At 39.4% G+C, this 19,072-nt stretch overlaps 1 protein-coding gene across 2 annotated transcripts in view; it reads right to left on the bottom strand.

The window, feature by feature from the left end:
• Window positions 1-19,072, bottom strand: part of LOC133572007 (collagen alpha-1(XX) chain) — a 152,444-nt gene that overhangs the window by 24,240 nt on the left and 109,132 nt on the right. For both annotated transcript variants that reach the window (XM_061924624.1, XM_061924615.1), the window contains 8 exons: window positions 18,557-18,689; window positions 17,022-17,167; window positions 16,806-16,935; window positions 14,454-14,570; window positions 14,250-14,396; window positions 9,873-9,929; window positions 9,757-9,795; window positions 9,531-9,669 (listed from right to left, as the gene is read on the bottom strand). In XM_061924624.1, coding sequence (XP_061780608.1) covers window positions 9,531-9,669; window positions 9,757-9,795; window positions 9,873-9,929; window positions 14,250-14,396; window positions 14,454-14,570; window positions 16,806-16,935; window positions 17,022-17,167; window positions 18,557-18,689 — 908 coding nt within the window. The remainder of the gene's footprint in view (window positions 1-9,530; window positions 9,670-9,756; window positions 9,796-9,872; window positions 9,930-14,249; window positions 14,397-14,453; window positions 14,571-16,805; window positions 16,936-17,021; window positions 17,168-18,556; window positions 18,690-19,072) is intronic.

The raw sequence follows: 19,072 nt of genomic DNA, 5'->3' as shown, positions 1-19,072 counted from the left end.
CAGTGACACAAAATAAACACAACAGAACAAATACCCAGAATCCCTTGCAGCACTAACTCTTCCGGAACGCTACAATATACACCCCCCGCTACCACCTCAACCCCCCCAATCTCCCGAATTCGGAGGTCTCAAGGTTGGCGAGTATGCAGTAGCGTGCTACGTTGCCTACATTTCCTAGTCGCTTGGCGGTAGCTTTGCTCCTTTTTGAACCGGTAGTCATTCCTGTAGCTATTTTTAGACCCATGTAGTGATGTAGCGTCCATCACACGCGACACGGTACACAGAGATGAAAATGAACTGCTAATCTCAGGGTCAGGAGTGGACGAAAACACAGAGAAAATCAATGATGATTGGTTGGTTTACGTATGATGAGTCACGAGTAAATATGGTTAGTGGGGGTGTAAAAAAAAGTCGATTTTTGAATGTATCGTGATTCTTATTTTTGCAACAATTTTTAATCGATTGGAAAAAAAAAATCTACATTTTTTTAATGTTTTTTATTTCAATTTTTTTATTTGTCGTGTCCATTCACTCAGGGAAATCATATTGTTGATGTGGATGCCCATATCTGCTGTGCAGATTCACTTTGAAAAAGAGAAGTGTGGGATACTTCTCTTATTGCCTTAGCGGTACTTGATATCATTAAATATTTAGGTATAATTTTATTAAACAAAAACAGTTTCCTTTTAAGTAATATAAAAACTTATCACAGCTGTTTATCTATTTTATGGAGGAATCTAGTTAATCACAGAACTGGCACCAATGTTATTGAAAAAGTATTGATTTTGTATCAAGAATTGTTTTGAATCAAAAATCGATTCTGAATTTAATCGTTTCCCCTAAGAATCAAATTTAATCGAATCCTTTGATGCCCAAAGATTCACAGCCCTAAAAGTTAGGACAAAACATTATGGGCAGGTCAATCAGAGGCAAGATAGGGCGGATCATGACGCTTCAAAACCGGGAAGCAAAATCCTAACAAACAGCCCCCAACCGTGGCAGAAAGCACATGAGGAGAGGGGAGTATTTACTGCAGGGGGGTGAACTCAGCCAGGATGTAAAATGATGTCATCCACTTTAGGAGGGCTTCCAAAATAAAACCTTGCACTCCATAAACATAGCATTTTGATGCACGGTTGGCTGCTTTGTTTGTTTAAATAACTACAGTATATTTCTTCCAGATTGCATCAATAGGCCACTTATTTACCTGTATTTTTTATTTAATTCACAACATTTTTACTATTTTACCATCAGTGGCTAACCTGACAGTGCACAGCTGTGTGAGCAAACTCCTCAGGGAGGAGGGAGGCGATGGGAAAGTGTCAATACCGATGACCTCATGCTGCTTAGTTCCACACTGATATAAAGAGTTACATGGGATTCCAGTCCTGGCACAAAAATATGTTCACTTTCATTCATTTCTGATCATGTAAAGATGGAGTTTGTAAATGTCTGTTTTGTGAGACAAATGTTTTGCACTTTTTCTTTGGCCAGGTTATTGTGATTTTGCCACCTTCACTAAGTCTCTATTCCAATCAAAAGTATACATTTTGTTGTCTATGTGTTATTAATATTGTTTAACTGTCTTTAATTTAACTTGTTTCCAGTGTTTTGCCTTCATTTTGTGCATGGTATGTAAACTTAAGTTAAAAGAAATGCTTTTTTCTAACTTTGTGAAAATATCTACACATTTTAACATTGTTTTTTCATTTTTCTTACTTTGTGAACCATCTACACATTTTTACATGTTATTTTCTTACTTTGTGAAAACATATACACATTTTTACATGTTTTTTCTTACTTTGTGAAAATATCTACACATTTTTACAGTTAAAATTTTTTTTTCTCACTTTGTGAAAATATCTCCACATTTGTATAATTTTAAACAATTTTCTCATTTTGTAAAAATATCTACAGTTTTCATTTTTTCATTTTGTGAAAACATGTACACATTTTTACATGTTTTTTAATTGTCTCACTTTGTAAAAACATTAACATATTTTTACATGTTTTTAAATTGTTCTCCCTTTGTGAAAACATCTACACATTTTAAAATGTTTTTTTCCTACTTTGTGAAAATGTCTACATTTGTAGTTTTTTTTAATTTTTTCTCATTTTGTGAAAATATCTACACATTTGTACAGTTTTACATTTTTTTCTCATTTTGTGAAAATATCTACACATTTGTACTTTTTTTTCTCACTTTGTGAAAATATTTACCCAATTTGACGTTTTTAATTTTTTCTCACTTTGTGAAAACATTTACACATTTTAACAGATTTTTTTATTTGTCTCACTTTGTCAAAACATCTACACATGTTTACATGTTTTTAAAAATGTTTCTCCTTTGTGAAAACATCTACACATTTTTAAATGTTTTTTTCTTACTTTGTGAAAATATCTACACATTTGTACAGGTTTTTTTAAAATGTTTCTCACTTTGTAAAAATATCTACACATTTTTATAGTTTTTTCAAATTTTTGGAAAATATCTACACATTTTTACTTGTTTTTTTTTCTTACTTCTTGAAAATAACCACATCTTTACATGTTTTAAAAATGTTCTCCCCTTGTGAAAACTACCATAGAAGAGCTTGTGGACCTGTTAAATGTTAAAAAGCCAGACAGACGGCATGTTTTAAGTTTGTGTTCATTATAATAAACAAACTGAAAATTTTAACTCTGCCTATTTGTTAAAGGAGAAGGTGTACATGAATTTCAGATATACATTTGTATTTATTTATTGTTGAGATAGGCTCCAGCACCCCCCGCGACTCAAAAGGGACAAGCGGTAGAAAAATGGATGGATGGAAAGTGTTGATGCTACAATTCTCTGGGGATAGCTTCCCCTGTAGATGAGCTACATATAATCAAGAGTAACTACCCAGCAGGCATAAGACAATAAAACAACGTTGAGAATTTGTTGAATTAGATCCTGATGTTGAGGAACTCAAACGTAACGTTAAAACAACATACTTTTTGACGATGTTTAATCAATATTGGGTTCTGACGTTGTTTTGACTATTGAATTTTGGTCATTTCCCAACCAATATTCTACAACACAAATACAACGTTGAAACAACATACTTTTTGACGACGTTTACGGTACATTTTTTTCCAATTGTTTACACACTAAAATTAACATTTTCACACAGCTAACAAAGTCTACACACAGTAAGCAAAACCACTGTGCAGATTTGCGTAATATTAGGCATAGACTCTGCTTCCTAAAAATGGAAAACAACAACCTTGTCATCAATGAAAGCAAATTAATAAAAATGTAAGTAAATAAAATGTTTCTCTTTTTTGATCCGTCCATTGCTAGAAGTTGACCGCTAAAAACAATACAATACAAAAGAGATGTCGCATAAGGGCTGTGACCTACAATTCCTTTGACAATATATTAAACTGTGTTTTATTTTCATATGACAAGATCCCAGAACTCTCCAAAATAACAACTGTTAAATTAAAATAAACTAACTAAATAAAATGAAGTATAATAAATCAAGTAACCATTACTTTCGGTTTCTAAGCCAAAGGGAGCCACGGCGGAGGCATGAAAGAGCCGCATGCGGCTCCAGAGCCGCGGGTTGCAGACCCCTGTCCTAAGAAAAGGCATTGAAGCTTAGGGAAAGCTATGCAGAACGAAACTTAAAACTGAACTGGCTACAAAGTCAACAAAAACAGAACGCTAGACGACAGCAAAGACTTACAGTGGAGCAAAGACGGTGTCCCCAATGTACATCCGAACATGACATGACAATCATCAATGTCCCCACAAAGAAGGATAAAAACAACTGAAATATTCTTGATTGCTAAAAAAAAGTAGATGCGGGAAATATCGCTCAAAGAAAGACATGAAACTGCTACAGGAAAATACCAAAAGAAGAGAGAAAGCCACCAAAATAGGAGCGCAAGACAAGAACTAAAACACTACACACAGGAAAACAGCAAAAAAGTCAAAATAAGTCAGGGCGCGATGTGACAGGTGACAGTACACCTACTTTGAGACAAGAGCTATATTGATGCATGCTTGGTTATGGTTTAAAGTCATATCCAACAATTGCGTCAACGACTTTTTACTGTACACTGAGTTTCGTTTTGTATTGATTTCTGCTGGTGGTGTGCCTCTGGATTTTTTCAACATCACAAATGTGCTTTGGCTCAAAAAAGGTTGGAAAAACACTGCTCTATGCTGTCATTTTTATTTATCTCCATATTTTTTTTCAAACCTTTTTATTTGTCTCAGATTTTAATTTGTACTGCATGTCATTGTTGACAACTGTGATATGTTACTTTACCTGACTGTGGTAAAAAAATTATATTTTCAGTTTGCAGTATCATTGTTGAGCAGTTCTTGAAAAGATTACAGTATATTTTTACTTTCTCTTGTTTACTTTGAAAGCCCACTTCAAAGTAAACAATGGCGATTGTTATGGATTTGCCAATATAGTTTGTCAAGGTACAGTAATCATCCATCACATATGCTAAAAAGGTCGGGCAAAATGCCCCAAACATGTGATTTCTTGTAGTAAAATAGGGTTTTTTACAACAGTGTTTTGTTCTGGGTAACTCACTCCAATAGTGTCTTATCATTTGAAATCTGTGTGAGTGAGATGAAAATAAAACTGCCTTTTTACAAATGCTTGATTTATTTTGATGAATGGGCATATGTTTTGACCAAAGTGTGGCCTTCTGCAAATAATCTAGGAATTAGGAACATTTTATGTGGTGTTTGGAAAAGTGTGTACCGGATTTTTCGGAGTATAAGTCGCACCGGCCGAAAATGCATAATAAAGAAGGGAAAAAACATATATAAGTCGCACTGGAGTATAAGTCGCATTTTTTGGGGAAATTTATTTGATAAAAGCCAACACCAAGAATAGACATTTGAAAGGCAATTTAAAATAAATAAAGAATAGTGAACAACAGGCTGAATAAGTGTACGTTATATGAGGCATAAATAACCAACTGGTATGTTAACGTAACATATTATGGTAAGAGTCATTCAAATAACTATAACATATAGAACATGCTATACGTTTACCAAACAATCTGTCACTCCTAATTGCTAAATCCCATGAATTCTTATACGTCTAGTCTCTTACGTGAATGAGCTAAATAATATTATTTGTGTCAGGCTTGTCCCTGACAGTTTTGCAGCGCCGTTCAACTCGCCGTCGCCACCTGACTCTTCCTCGCTGGTTGCGGGGACACTTGGCCTGGCGGCCCACCTCCTTGTCCTCCCTCCACCCTCCCTTGACTTTGGACTTTTTTTTGGGGGGTGGGGGTTCTAAAACGTTCGTTTCACAGTAAGTGTTTTTGTTTCTTGTCGACAGTTAGCCTTTGTGCTATTTTAGTTCATAGCCAAGTTTGTTCTCCGCCTTGTGCGCGCCTTTTGTTTTACCCTTTTTTTTTCTTTTTTTTTGCTATAGTGTTAAATTAAATCATGTTTTCTTGTACAAAGCCTGCCGCCATCTCTGCATCTTGGGGTTCGCCACCAACATACTCTGACAATTTGATATTTTACGTTAATGTGTTAATAATTTCACACATAAGTCGCTCCTGAATATAAGTCGCATCCCCGGCCAAACTATGAAAAAAACTGTGACTTATAGTCCGAAAAATACGGTATTGTCACGACTGGGACTATGGCGTGGTTTGTTCTCCCGAGGTGCAAAAGATTTGGACCATACGTGGCGTGAAGGGGAGTACATGATTTATTTAAACACTATAACTACAAAAAAAGGAAGCAAACAAAAGGCGCGCACAAGGGCGGAAGTACAAAACTTGACTATAAACACAAAACTTGCACAAAGGCAGATACTATGAACAATTAAACAAAACTTGCAAACTATGGCATGAATAAAGAAAACTTACTTGAACGAGAAACCGGCATGAAAAAAGAGCAGCAAGGGTCATAAGGGTGAGGGGAGAGTGTGCAGAAGCATAAATGCGGGATGTCGCCAGGAAAACAAACTGAAAACAATGAACTTAAATACTACAGACATGATTAACGAAAACAGGTGCGTGACTCAAAACGTGAAAGAGGTGCGTGACGTGACAGGTGAAAACTAATGGGTTGCTATGGTGACAAACAAGAGTGCACAATGAGTCCAAACATGGAACAGGTGAAACTAATGGGTAACCATGGAAACAAGACAAGGGAGTGAAAAGCCAGAAACTAAAGAGTCCAAAAACTAAACTAAACAAAACATGACTAATACAAAACATGGTCACACAGACATGACAGGTATATCTTTTGAAAAAAAACAGTTAGTAAAATTGTGTGTAAGCAAAAAAACTGTATTCAATGCCAGGTTGTGACGTTGATTTGACCATTGAAATTGGGTCATTTTTCAACCAATAACGTGGATCCACCGTTGGACATCAACTTCGCCTCACATTACAAATGCAACTATTTTGCAATGTTGTGTCAAAGTCAGTTTTAAAGGACATGTACCGTATTTTCCGCACTATAAGGCGCACCTAAAAACCTCCAATTTTGTCAAATGATGACAGTGCACCTTATAATCCGGTGCGCCTTATATATAGCCCAATATCGAGCCCAATATCGAGCCTCCAACAGGTAAACGTTTCAATCAATCAATCAATCGCAACTACGGTAAGCAGCCGCCGACTTCATTTTCCAGCGTAGAAGAAGGAGAAGCGCGCGGTGCATGTTGGGATATATGACTGCGCGAGGCGTGCCGTTTCATTTCCATTTATTTGTTTATGTAAAGACCCCAAAATGGCTCCTATTGAGACACGCTTACGACGCAGAGTTTAAACTTAAGACGATCAGTCACGTAGTAGAACACGGGAATAGAGCAGCAGCGAGAGAATTTAACATGGATGACAAAAGGCGAACACACGTTCACCAAGACAGGGAGGCAGCGCCGGACGACATACGCCACTATCTGCCAGTGGATCGTAAATGCCTGGGCTGATATATCAGTCTCAACTGTGGGCCGAGCTTTCAGGAAGGCAGGAATTGTCACTGAATTGCTAGACAGCAGCAGCGACACTCTCGATTGACGACTTTGACGAGACGGAGGATGTTGGATGCCGTATTCGCCCAACTGTTTAATTCGGACACTGAAGAAGAAGAATTTGAGGGATTCGTGGATGAGGAATACCTTCATAAAGTGAGCTTTACATGTTTATTTTGTGTGTTGTGTTGTGTTGTGTGATATTAACATTTGAGCAATGTTGAGTTATTGATATATTGTTATTGCTCTGCACTATTTGGATTGTTACTATATTGTGATTGCACTAACGTTTGATTTACCGTAACAGTATCACTGTTTTTTACGTGTTTATTGAATCAGGGAAAAGTTCCCCTCCACTATGTGATATAAATGTTGCACTACATGTTATACCTTGCTGTTGTTAAAAGGTAAACAAAACACCACGTCACTGACTTTACCTCGGGGAAAATAATAAAACAGCTGTTTATTCATTTTGGGAGTGAACAGAGTTTTCAGAACCAATGTTCCTCTAATTGTTCATGTGTGTGAGCAAACACAAAAACTCCCTGAGCATTCAGTGGAGCACATGTGAGCAATGTCACACGTGGCAATACCAGCAGCACACCTGTCTCAAACCAATCTTTTTTTTTTTTTTTTTTTTTTTTTTTTTTTTAATGTCCTGTCCAGCTTCTCAGGCAAATCATATAGTTGATGTAGATGCCCATGTCGGCTGTTCAGATTTACTTTACAAAAGAGAAGTGTAGGATACTTCTCTTGTTGCCTTATTTGTATTTGACTTTATTAAATGTATTTATATTATCATTTAGTGCAGCCGGGCCGGAGCAGGAGGGGATAGAAAGAGAAAAAAAAAGAAGACAGAGGGGGAAATTGTGGGGACAAGAGGGGGATTAGACAGAGAGACAAAAACAACAACAGCAAACAACAACAACAACAACAATAGAGCAACATCAGCAAATATGACATGTACAAATATGATGGTAAAAGTAATAGCAAATAAGCAGTTAGCGAAAAATAAAAAATAATACAGAAATGACAATGAGCATTATTACACTACAAATGGATCAATACAAATACCAATAGAAATAGCGCTATTGATAATGAACAATACCAATAATTTACCTTTATTATCAACAATACAGTTGTTTAAATGCAACAATACATATACGTAATGATAACTTGAGATACGAAAGAATGCAGAAAAATGGAGGGGGAGAAAGAGAAGCAACCTACATTAACCTTGTAGATTGTTATAGTCACAATAGGTTAAGCTTTGTCAGTGTGCCATGTGTTACACCCAGTTTACCCTAGGGCAACAACGTTAATATATGTTTGATGAAACGTGATGAAACAATCTTTTATAATAACACTCAAATGACAGGAGTCATTTTCATGACATTATTTAGTAATATTAGTGATTTGGCCCACTTGTAATGAAAATAAAAGAAATCTTGTTTTTCATAAGCTATGGATTAGTATTGTACAATATGTCTGGGTGGGGGTCCTGCTTTGGAAATCATTTGTACCCCTTTCAGAGATCACATTTAGTTGCCCTTAAACATCCTCATGTTGCACAATGAAATGTAAGCATAGGATGAAGTGTGCATTCCTGTAACTTTCTCTAGTAACAGCATTCCATGATTAATATCAATAAATTAACATTAATAAGAAATGACAGTAGAATAAGCACACGTATGACTGAGGAGTCACAGTGTAACTTTGTGTGGTGTTTGAGTTGTCCGACTTTTTATGTGGCCATAAACGCACCAGTGGGTTAGTGGTATGCGTGTTGGTGACAGATGACAAGCTGGTTTTGACCTGCTTTGTACGGCAGAAAATGACTAGTTTTTCGAGATAGAAGTTTTTTACTCATGTTTTTGGTGTGGTTATGGCCGAATATAAACAGTTTTGCTCAATAAAGTGATCCACATAATTCCTGTCCGCGAAGCATCTCGATAGACGTTACAATAATTGAACGGTGTTCAATTGAACGGCGTTGACGAACACCGTTAGGGCCGCTTGTTGTCACTGTCACTCAGAGTTGCATTGCAAAATTACACACAATAAATGTGTTTATTTTGTTTAGAATTCAGATGGGATTTGATTTGGTGCGCGGCATATATTTGCTGTGCGCAGAGGACACTTGAGCAGTGCGCAATTGCGCAGGCGCGCACCTTAGAGGGAACGTTGGTCAGAACGCTGGTTTGTAATCTATTAATAAAGTTTGACTGACCTATCAGACTGTTTTGTTGACATTCCCTTTAGCGCAGCTCTATCTAATGGATGCATAACGTAACCCCAGCCTCTACTGTAGTGTCTATTCTATGCGCCTTATAATGCGGTGCACCTTATATATGAACAAAGTTTTAAAATATGCCATTTATTGAAGGTGCGCCTTATAGAGCGGAAAATACGGTATGTATAATCAACGTTGCATCAATGTCTTGTGCCTGCTAGGTAGTAGCTTAGCTTACTACATTTTCCAAGCAGCTTGCCCATCACTGACTACAGAGTATGGAGAAGAAGAGGAGGATGTCTCACTTGGTGCTCTGTGTCAGCTGGATGTCTCGATACAAAGTGTAGGTGGGCAGCGTGTTGAAGACAAAAGGCTCCGCAGCGACACCCTCCACGGACGAGTGCGCTTGAGGAGTCAGGCCGAACGCTTCCATCATGTCAAAGCCTGGTAAACAAGCGTCACAGGGACTTTTAGCACAAACCACAAGGGAGAAGTTGTTATTGAATTGTCCTAAAAGCGTCTTTGTCTCACCTTTAACGATGCTGTTTCTGATGGTGACCTCAGGACACACTGGGGACACAAGAGTGCAGTGTTGAGACATTCTTTACGGGAATAAATTGGATATTTATAATGATGATGGCGATCACCTTCGTTGTGAACAGTGTACAGCCGAGGGTTGATTGGAATTTTATCCTGGGCTTGAGCTGTCAATCAATCACATCAAGTTAACAATAACATGAAGGACAGGAAACGTTCAAATGAAAAATATGTAAATATTGTCAACTGTACGTAACATTAAGTTATAACATTAAGAAACTCCGTCTGCTCCTATAGGCGAGTTTAGAGTTGAGTCTTCACTGTTGGAGCGCGAGCGCCCTCAAGGGGGCCGCTAAGAAATATTTTTTTCTCAGTTGTGGGGGCGCAGCAGTACTCAGATGTAATACACTTTTCCACCACTTGTGGCAGTAGTGGCAATATCAAATACACAGAAGAAGTCTGGAGCTTAAGTCATAAAGTTTCTTGAGCGCAAAAAATATGACTCAATTAGTGAAGCTGGATTTTTATTTGCACTTAAAAATGTTATTGGCAGTTTATTTAACAAACATATAATATATATTTTTTAATCAGTTTCGTTAGAATGTATTTATTTTAGCACTGCATAATTGTATGTAAATTTTTTTCATCCATTTTAATTAGTTTTGCAATTCATATGATTAGTATTTATTTTTGTAATCAGCCTGACCTAAGCCTTGATAACAATCTTTGTAATCAACACATGGTTTCATATTATTTGACGAGGTTTATCCTGGTAAACTGTAAGTACCGTATTTTCCGGACCATAGGGCGCATTGACGATGAGCGGGTCTCGTCAGGTCTATTTTCATACATAAGGCGCACCGGATTGTAGGGCGCATTAAAGGGGTCATATTTTTTTTCTAAATTGAAAACACTTCCTTGTGGTCTACATCAGTGGTCCCCAACCACCGGCCCGCGGCCCGGTACCGGTCCGTGGATGGATTGGTACCGGGCCGCACAAGAAATTAAAATAAAAAAAAAATTTAAAAAAAAAAAATATATATATATATATATATATATTTTTTTTTTCAATCCAATCAACATAAAAAAACACAAGATACACTTACAATTAGTGCACCAACCCAAAAAACCTCCCTCCCCGATTTACACTAATTCGCACAAAAGGGTTGTTTCTTTCTGTTATTAATATTTCTGGTTCCTACATTATATATCAATATAGATCAATACATTATGCAGGGATACAGTCCGTAAGCACACATGATTGTATGTTTTTATGACAAACAAATAAATAAATAAATAAATATAAATAAATACCCCACCCCCGGTCCGTGGGACAAATTTTCAAGCGTTGACCGGTCCGCAGTTACAAAAAGGTTGGGGACCACTGGTCTACATAACATGTAATGGCGGTTCTTTGAAAATATATTTTCACTGTTATGCGGATGACACCCAGCTCTACATCTCCACCAAACCAACTGCCTCTCTCCCTCCTTCTTCCATTACAGACTGCCTCAGTGAACTCAAGCAGTGGTTCTCATCCAATTTCCTTCAACTCAATAGTAATAAAACCGAAGTCTTACTTGTCGGTACAAAAACCATTCTCGCCAAAACCAACAGCTTGTCCATTACTCGCTGCAATTCCTCTGTCTCACCCTCCTCCCAAGTCAAGAGTTTGAGGGTCATCCTCGACAGCACACTCTCCTTTAAAGCCCACATAAACAACATTACCCGGTCTGCTTACTTTCATCTTCGGAACATTAATCGTCTTCGCCCATCCCTTACCCCACATACTGCTGCCATACTAGTCCATAGCCTGGTCACCTCTCGCCTGGACTACTGCAACTCTCTCCTGTTTGGTCTCCCTCACAAGTCACTTCACAAACTCCAGCTTCTCCAGAACTCTGCAGCCCGGATAATCACCAGAACCCCTTCAATCCAGCACATCACCCCTGTTCTGCAGCAACTCCACTGGCTACCCATCAAACATCGTATCCACTTTAAAATAATTCTCCTCACTTTCAAAGCCATCCATAACCTCTCTCCATCATATCTCTCTGACCTGATCCATGTCGCCACGCCCTCACGTTCCCTAAGATCCTCTTCATCCATCCATCTCACTGTCCCTTTATTTAAACTGTTCACCATGGGTGCCCGAGCTTTCAGCCGCTCTGCCCCACATCTTTGGAACTCTTTACCACCAGACCTTCGCAACTTAGATTCAATATCCCTCTTCAAATCAAGACTCTTAACACACCTATTCCTGACTGCTTATTCATTGTAATCATCTTTTCTTTTCTCTTTGTTGTTGTTGTTGTTTTTTTTATCCAATTTGATTTTATTGTTGTGATTTTGTACGGTGTCCTTGAGTTCCCAGAAAGGCGCCTTATAAATACAATTTATTATTATTATTATTATTTGGTCAAAATGTTGCATAGATGATGTTTTACAGATCATCTTCAAGCCGCTTTCTGACAGTCGCTTTAGGATGCGCCGTTTTATTTACGTGGCTCACCTTCAGCTGTGTCTTTTCTCAAATAAACGATTTTCTCAAATGCACCAAATAAAATAGCTTCGAGTTCAGTAAGCACAACCAAAATCATTCTGTACATTAGGCGCACCGGGTTACAAAGCGCACTGTCGAGTTTTGAGAAAATGAAAGGATTTTAAAGGCCTACTGAAACCCACTACTACCGACCACGCAGTCTGATAGTTTATATATCAATGATGAAATCTTAACATTGCAACACATGCCAATACGGCATGTGTTGCAATTAGCTTACTAAAGTGCAATTTTAAATTTCGCGCGAAATATCCTGCTGAAAACGTCTCGGTATGATGACGCAGGTGCGCCGCTAGGGATTTTGGGCCCCATGAAAAGAATCTTTACAGGGCCCCCAACACAGTGTCATTATTTTTTCTGTATTATAATTGCATTATCATTAGGGGCCTCTCTGGGCCCCCCTCCATTATGGGCCCCTAGAATCCGTCTCCTTTACCCCCCCTTTTCGGCAACCCTGTGATGACGTCAGCGTGTGACGTCACGGATTGTGGAGGACATTTTGGGACAGCATGGTGGCCAGCTATTAAGTCGTCTGTTTTCATCGCAAAATTCCACAGTATTCTGGACATCTGTGTTGGTGAATCTTTTGCAATTTGTTCAATGAACAATGGAGACAGCAAAGAAGAAAGCTGTAGGTGGGAAGAGGTGTATTGCGGCAGGTGTTGTGCCGGATAACGCAACCCCGCCGTAGAATGCACCCCCTGACTGTTGTGCCGGATAACACAGCCGATGACAGTCAAGCTTTACCATTGGCCTGTGGAGAACTGGGACAACAGAGACTCTTACCAGGAGGACTTTGAGTTGGATGCGCAGACGCGGTACCGTGAGTACGCATGCAGCTGCGGCTTCCAAACATTTGATCGCTTGCCCGTACGTTCGTGCCGCTATGTGCATGTCACGTACGTAACTTTGGGGACTTTGGGGAAATATATGTGCTGTATGAACTTTGGGGAGGTGAACGGTACTTTGGGCTGTGGGATTGAGTGTGTTGTGCAGGTGTTTGAGTTGTATTGGCGAGTTATATGGACGGGGGGAGGTGTTTGTTATGCGGGATTAATTTGTGGCATATTAAATATAAGCCTGGTTGTGTTGTGACTAATAGAGTATATATATGTCTTGTGTTTATTTACTGTTTTAGTCATTCCCAGCTGAATATCAGGTCCCACCCGCCTCTCACACCATCTTCCCTATCTGAATCGCTCCCACTGCCCTCTAGTCCTTCACTCTCACTTTCCTCATCCACGAATCTTTCATCCTCGCTCAAATTAATGGGGAAATCGTCGCTTTATCGGTCTGAATCGCTCTTGCTGCTGGTGGCCATGATTGTAAACAATGTGCAGATGTGAGGAGATCCACAACCGGTGACGTCACGCGCATATCGTCTGCTACTTCCGGTACAGGCAAGGCTTTTTTTATCAGCGACCAAAAGTTGCGAACTTTATCGTCTGTGTTCTCTACTAAATCCTTTCAGCAGAAATATGGCAATATCGCGAAATGATCAAGTATGAAACATAGAATGAACCTGCTATCCCCGTTTAAATAAGAAAATCGCATTTCAGTAGGCCTTTAAATGCGCCTTATAGTCCGAAAAATACGGTAGGTTAGATATAACAATCGAATACGATTACAATCGAGAGTAAGATTACTGATTCCGTGTTAATATTTGAGAAGGCCCCAAGTGGAAAAGTTGGGTCCCAATATCAAAAAGGCTAAGAACCCCTCGTCTCGACCACTTGAAAGCCAAAGTTGGACAAGTCATGCTGTATCTACCTTCTATTTACAATCTGCATGTTGCTGTGTGATGTCTTGCATACAAAGACAAAATTAGTTCATGAACTAAAAGTAAGTCCGTAAGCTATAAAAGCTTTTTAGATCAAGACACAACTAATAGTATCTGGCAGACAGACGTGAGCTGCCAACCTCAGACCTGTTGGATGCAGGATGGAGACGGCGGCGCCCTCTGCTGAGCTGAGAAGCGAGTGCACGCTGATGCGGTAAAGCGTCTCTGGCTGCAGCTCGGTGAAACACTGACTCCTGCTGCTTTGGTCCACTCTTTCTTCCGTGGTGCTTTTATCTGCACAACAAAGCTCATGAAGCAAGTAGGATGACAACATTTAAAATCACGCATTACCTTTGGCAGACTGAAGGACGATACGGTATCCGTCCACCACTGACAGAGGCCTCCAGGACACACAAATACTGGAGTGGTCTGACCGCACGACACTCACGCTGCTTACTCGCAGACTGGCTGCGGAAAGAGCACAACAAGTACAATATGATGTGAGCACATCAAGTACAATATGATGAACACAGATAGAGAGTCTAGACTCAGTGGAACGGAACAGAAAGGTAAAAAAGCAGAAAAAGTCGCATGAAACGTGGCGACACATCTTGCATGACACCTCTGTTAAGTGAGTTTTAATACTGTACGTAAGCAGGAACTCTTTGACTGTGTTCACACTGCAGGCCAAAGTGGCCAAAATCAAATTTTTTGGAGATCTGATTTTTATCAGACTCCTGTGTAAACGCCATACTTGCCAACCTCCCGGATTTTCCTTCCGGGAGACTCCCGAAATTCAGCGCTTCTCCCGAAAACCTCCCGGGACAAATTTTCTCCCGAAAATCTCCCGAAATTCAGGCGGACCTGAGTGACGTGTCGACAGCCTGTTTTCACGTCCGCTTTCCCACAATATAAACAGCGCGCCTGCCCAATGACGTTATAACTGGAGAATGATCGAGGGCGAGTTCTTAGTTTCTTATGTGGGTTTATTGTTAGGCAGTTTCATTAACGTCCTCCTAGCACGGCAACAACACACAACAACAGCAGTCACGTTTTCGTCTACCGTAAAGCAGTTCGTCTGCCGTAAACAGCAATGTTGTGACACTCTTAAACAGGACAATACTGTCATCTACTGTACATGCATATGTGACATTAACATCTAGGGCTTTTAGAGAGTGCAGTGCACAACTGCGCATACAACAAGGAGACGAAGCAGAATGCATCATCAGAGCGGGTGTTCAGCATGGTTAGAAAAATAGTGACAGAGAATAGAACAAGGATGGACCATTCAACACTTAACTCAACAATGAGTGTTATGTGTGTGTATATGTGTAAATAAATGAACACTGAAATTCAAGTATTTCTCTTATATATATATATATATATATATATATATATATATATATATATATATATATATATATATATATAGTTATATAAAATAAATACATATATATATAAATAGAATTCACTGAAAGTCAAGTATTTCTTATATATATATTTATATATATATATATATATATGAAATACTTGACTTTGTGAATTCTAGCTGTAAATATACTCCTCCCCTCTTAACCACGCCCCCAACCACGCCCCCCCCACCTCCCGAAATCGGAGGTCTCAAGGTTGGCAAGTATGGTAAACGCACACAGGCCCCAATGTGGCCCCAATGTGGCCTCAACGTCACTTGCATGCGCACTTCGATAAAGTGAAAACAAAGGAAGTTGACTGGGAAGAAGTCGCTACTACTACAAAATAAAAGAAAAGCTGCAACACCTAAAAAATTTGCGGGTTTTTTTACGTGAAAGTAAATGAAAGTAATATAATGTATGAAAGGATGTATATAGTGTAATATATTTGGGAGGGTTGTATCTAGAGATGTCCGATAATATCGGGTTGCCGATATTATCGGCCGATAAATGCTTTAAAATGTAATATCGGAAATTATCGGTATCGGTTTCAAAAAGTAAAATTTATGACTTTTTAAAACGCCGCTGTGTACAGAGCGCCAATAAACCTTAAAGGCACTGACTTTGCGTGCCGGCCCAGTCACGTAATATCTACGGCTTTTCACACACACAAGCGAATGCCCTGCATACTTGGTCATCAGCCATACAGGTCACACTGAGGGTGGCCGTATAAACAACTTTAACACTGTTACAAATATGCGCCACACTGTGAACCCACACCAAACAAGAATGACAAACACATTTCGGGAGAACATACGCACCGTAACACAACATAAAAAATACCCAGAATCCCTTACAGCACTAACTCTTCCGGGACGCTACAATATACACCCCCCGCTACCCCTTACCCCCTCAACCCTGCCCACCTCAACCTCCGCATGTCCCAAATTCCAAGCTGCTGTTTTGAGGCATGTTAAAAAAATAATGCACTTTGTGACTTCAATAATAAATATGGCAGTGCCATGTTGGCATTTTTTTCCCATAACTTGAGTTGATTTATTTTGGAAAACCTTGTTACATTGTTTAATGCATCCAGCGAGGCATCACAACAAAATTAGGCATAATAATGTGTTGATTCCACGAATGTATATATCGGTATTGGTTGATATCAGAATCGGTAATTAAGAGTTGGACAATATCGGAATATCGGCAAAAAAGCCATTATCGGACATCTCTAATTGTAGTGAAAGGCTAATAACTGTACTAATAAATATACAATATTATCTTGACTCACTGGTTTTTCCCTGAGCTGAAACACTGCCTCCCTCTTTGTTGCGGTACTCTGCAGTGACCAGGATGCTGTATCTTGTGTCGGGCTGTAAGGAGTCCAGCACCACGTGGTTTTCACCACCTGGGACCAACACCTGCACACAACACACCTGTCAGGCCCAGCCGGCAAGACAAAGCACAAATGTACGGCAGCAGGAGGTGACGCTAAAAGCTGTCTTACAGCGCCGTCCTGGTGGTCTGCTCCTGTCAGCGCGGTGTAAGAGACGCGATACTGCAGGACGTGAGAGTTGGGGGGGACCCAGCTGACCATTAGGCTGATCGGTGTCTCTTCAGAGACGGTCACGCTGGACGGACCTCCTCCAGAAACTGTGGGGAAGAGGACATTTATCAAACAAGCAAAGACTTGTTAACAGTTGTAAGTATTAATCGTCCCTCTGGTTCAGGGGTGTCCAAACTACAGCCCAGCATCTTCAATTTGACTTCCGAGACGGCACAAGTTCAACAAGTAATCCGGCCGGGTAGGGTGTTTACATATTAAATTTACATATTTGGCGGTTTGATAGGTGTTTATTTGTCCCCATCTTGTGGACAACATGAATGCCTCAGGCAGGTGACCATGGCGTGTACTCTCTAAAGAGCATATGCACAGCATTTACTTTTACGACCCAATCCAAACAACCTTTCCTAGTCATGCTAAAGGAAAAAAACATTCAACCAGCACAAAAATTCAACAAACTAAAGTTTGTGAATATTATAAAAAACAGCCAACCACCATAAAAAAAACAAAAATTACACCCATTTAAATCCATTGCAAGGCATAATGGGAAAAATGAAAAAAACTCCCTCTACATTTACTCATTTTTAGCTGCTTGATATTTGGGATTGATTGTAGCTGAGATAGGCTCCAGCGGCCCCAGCGACCCCAAAGAGAATAAGCGGTAGAAAATGGATGGATGGATGGATGGATGGATTACAAAACTTTAAGGAAGCCGTCACAAAGGTAAACAAGGTAGGAGTTGAACTTTCGCATTCTCTTAATATTCAATTCTAATAATTATTAATTACATATCCATTATATTATTATAATATGTACATGAGGAGGGGGCGTGGCCTGCGGGCCTGCAGCGGAACAGGGTGTGCCAGGACCGGCCTCGAAGTCAGCGACAGGTGCGCAGATGGCCCGGGTGGGCCTTGTTATCTAATCACCTGTCGCCCTGTATAAGCAGCAGCCGGGAGGAGAGAGGTTTTTGGAGCTGGAGGAAGAGTGCCAGCGAGAGCGAGAGACAAACAGACAACTGCTGGAAAGCAACCTGAGAACATTATTGCAAAATAAAACTGTACTGTGAACCTGAAACCGGGATCTCATGTCGGTGCTTGGTGGTCCGAAGAACCCCCTGGAGGGCAACCTCCACAGTACACATATTGTATATATGTATAGGCTGTGTATATATATATATATATATATATATATATATATATACATATATATACACACAGTATATATATACACACACATATATATATATATATATATATATATATATATATATATATATATATATATATATATATATATATATATATATATATATATATAAAGTTTGGACATCCCTGCTCTAGTTAATGTTACTTTACTTGCCAAAAAATGCTTGTAAATAACGAAAAAAGCTGCGTGCTGTCACTCAAACAAGCCTGCAAATGTAATTCCATGCAGACGGACAACTCGCGACTGAACGATGGAGTCGCTGGACTCACCGGTGCTGTAGCGTATGGCCACGGCTTCACTTTGAGCGCCGTCGTCGTACAGCGCCGACAGAGAGATCTGGTACTCCTTGTCGTCCTCCACACCCTCCAAGATGGCGCCCTCACTTTCTCCACTGACTTTCAGCTTGAAAACACACAGCAGAGTGGCAACACTTGACTTGTGTAACGCTACGCCCTCAGCAAGGCCATGTATAAACCTCGCTTTTATTCTGAGGTCCATTTTGAGGGGGAAAAAGGCAAAACCTAAATCTGCGTAACGTTTTTGTAAACAGCTTTAATCAGTTTTAATATCAAACAGCAAACTGCTGGCAGGTAATTCTCCAATAAAGTTCAGATGTACTTTTTTTATATTACCACTTTATTTGTGTACAATTCAGAGTTAGATTAGTCTCATAACATCTCAATGCTATTTTAATAATATGACAACTTTCATTTTGTAAAATTACTACTTCATTCTCATACGCATTTACCGTAATTGCCGGACTATAAGCCGCACCAGCTAAATTT

Source organism: Nerophis lumbriciformis, linkage group LG01 (assembly GCF_033978685.3).
Source record: "Nerophis lumbriciformis linkage group LG01, RoL_Nlum_v2.1, whole genome shotgun sequence".
In the NCBI taxonomy this organism is placed as follows: domain Eukaryota; kingdom Metazoa; phylum Chordata; class Actinopteri; order Syngnathiformes; family Syngnathidae; genus Nerophis; species Nerophis lumbriciformis.
This window is presented reverse-complemented; position numbering and strand designations above follow the sequence as displayed.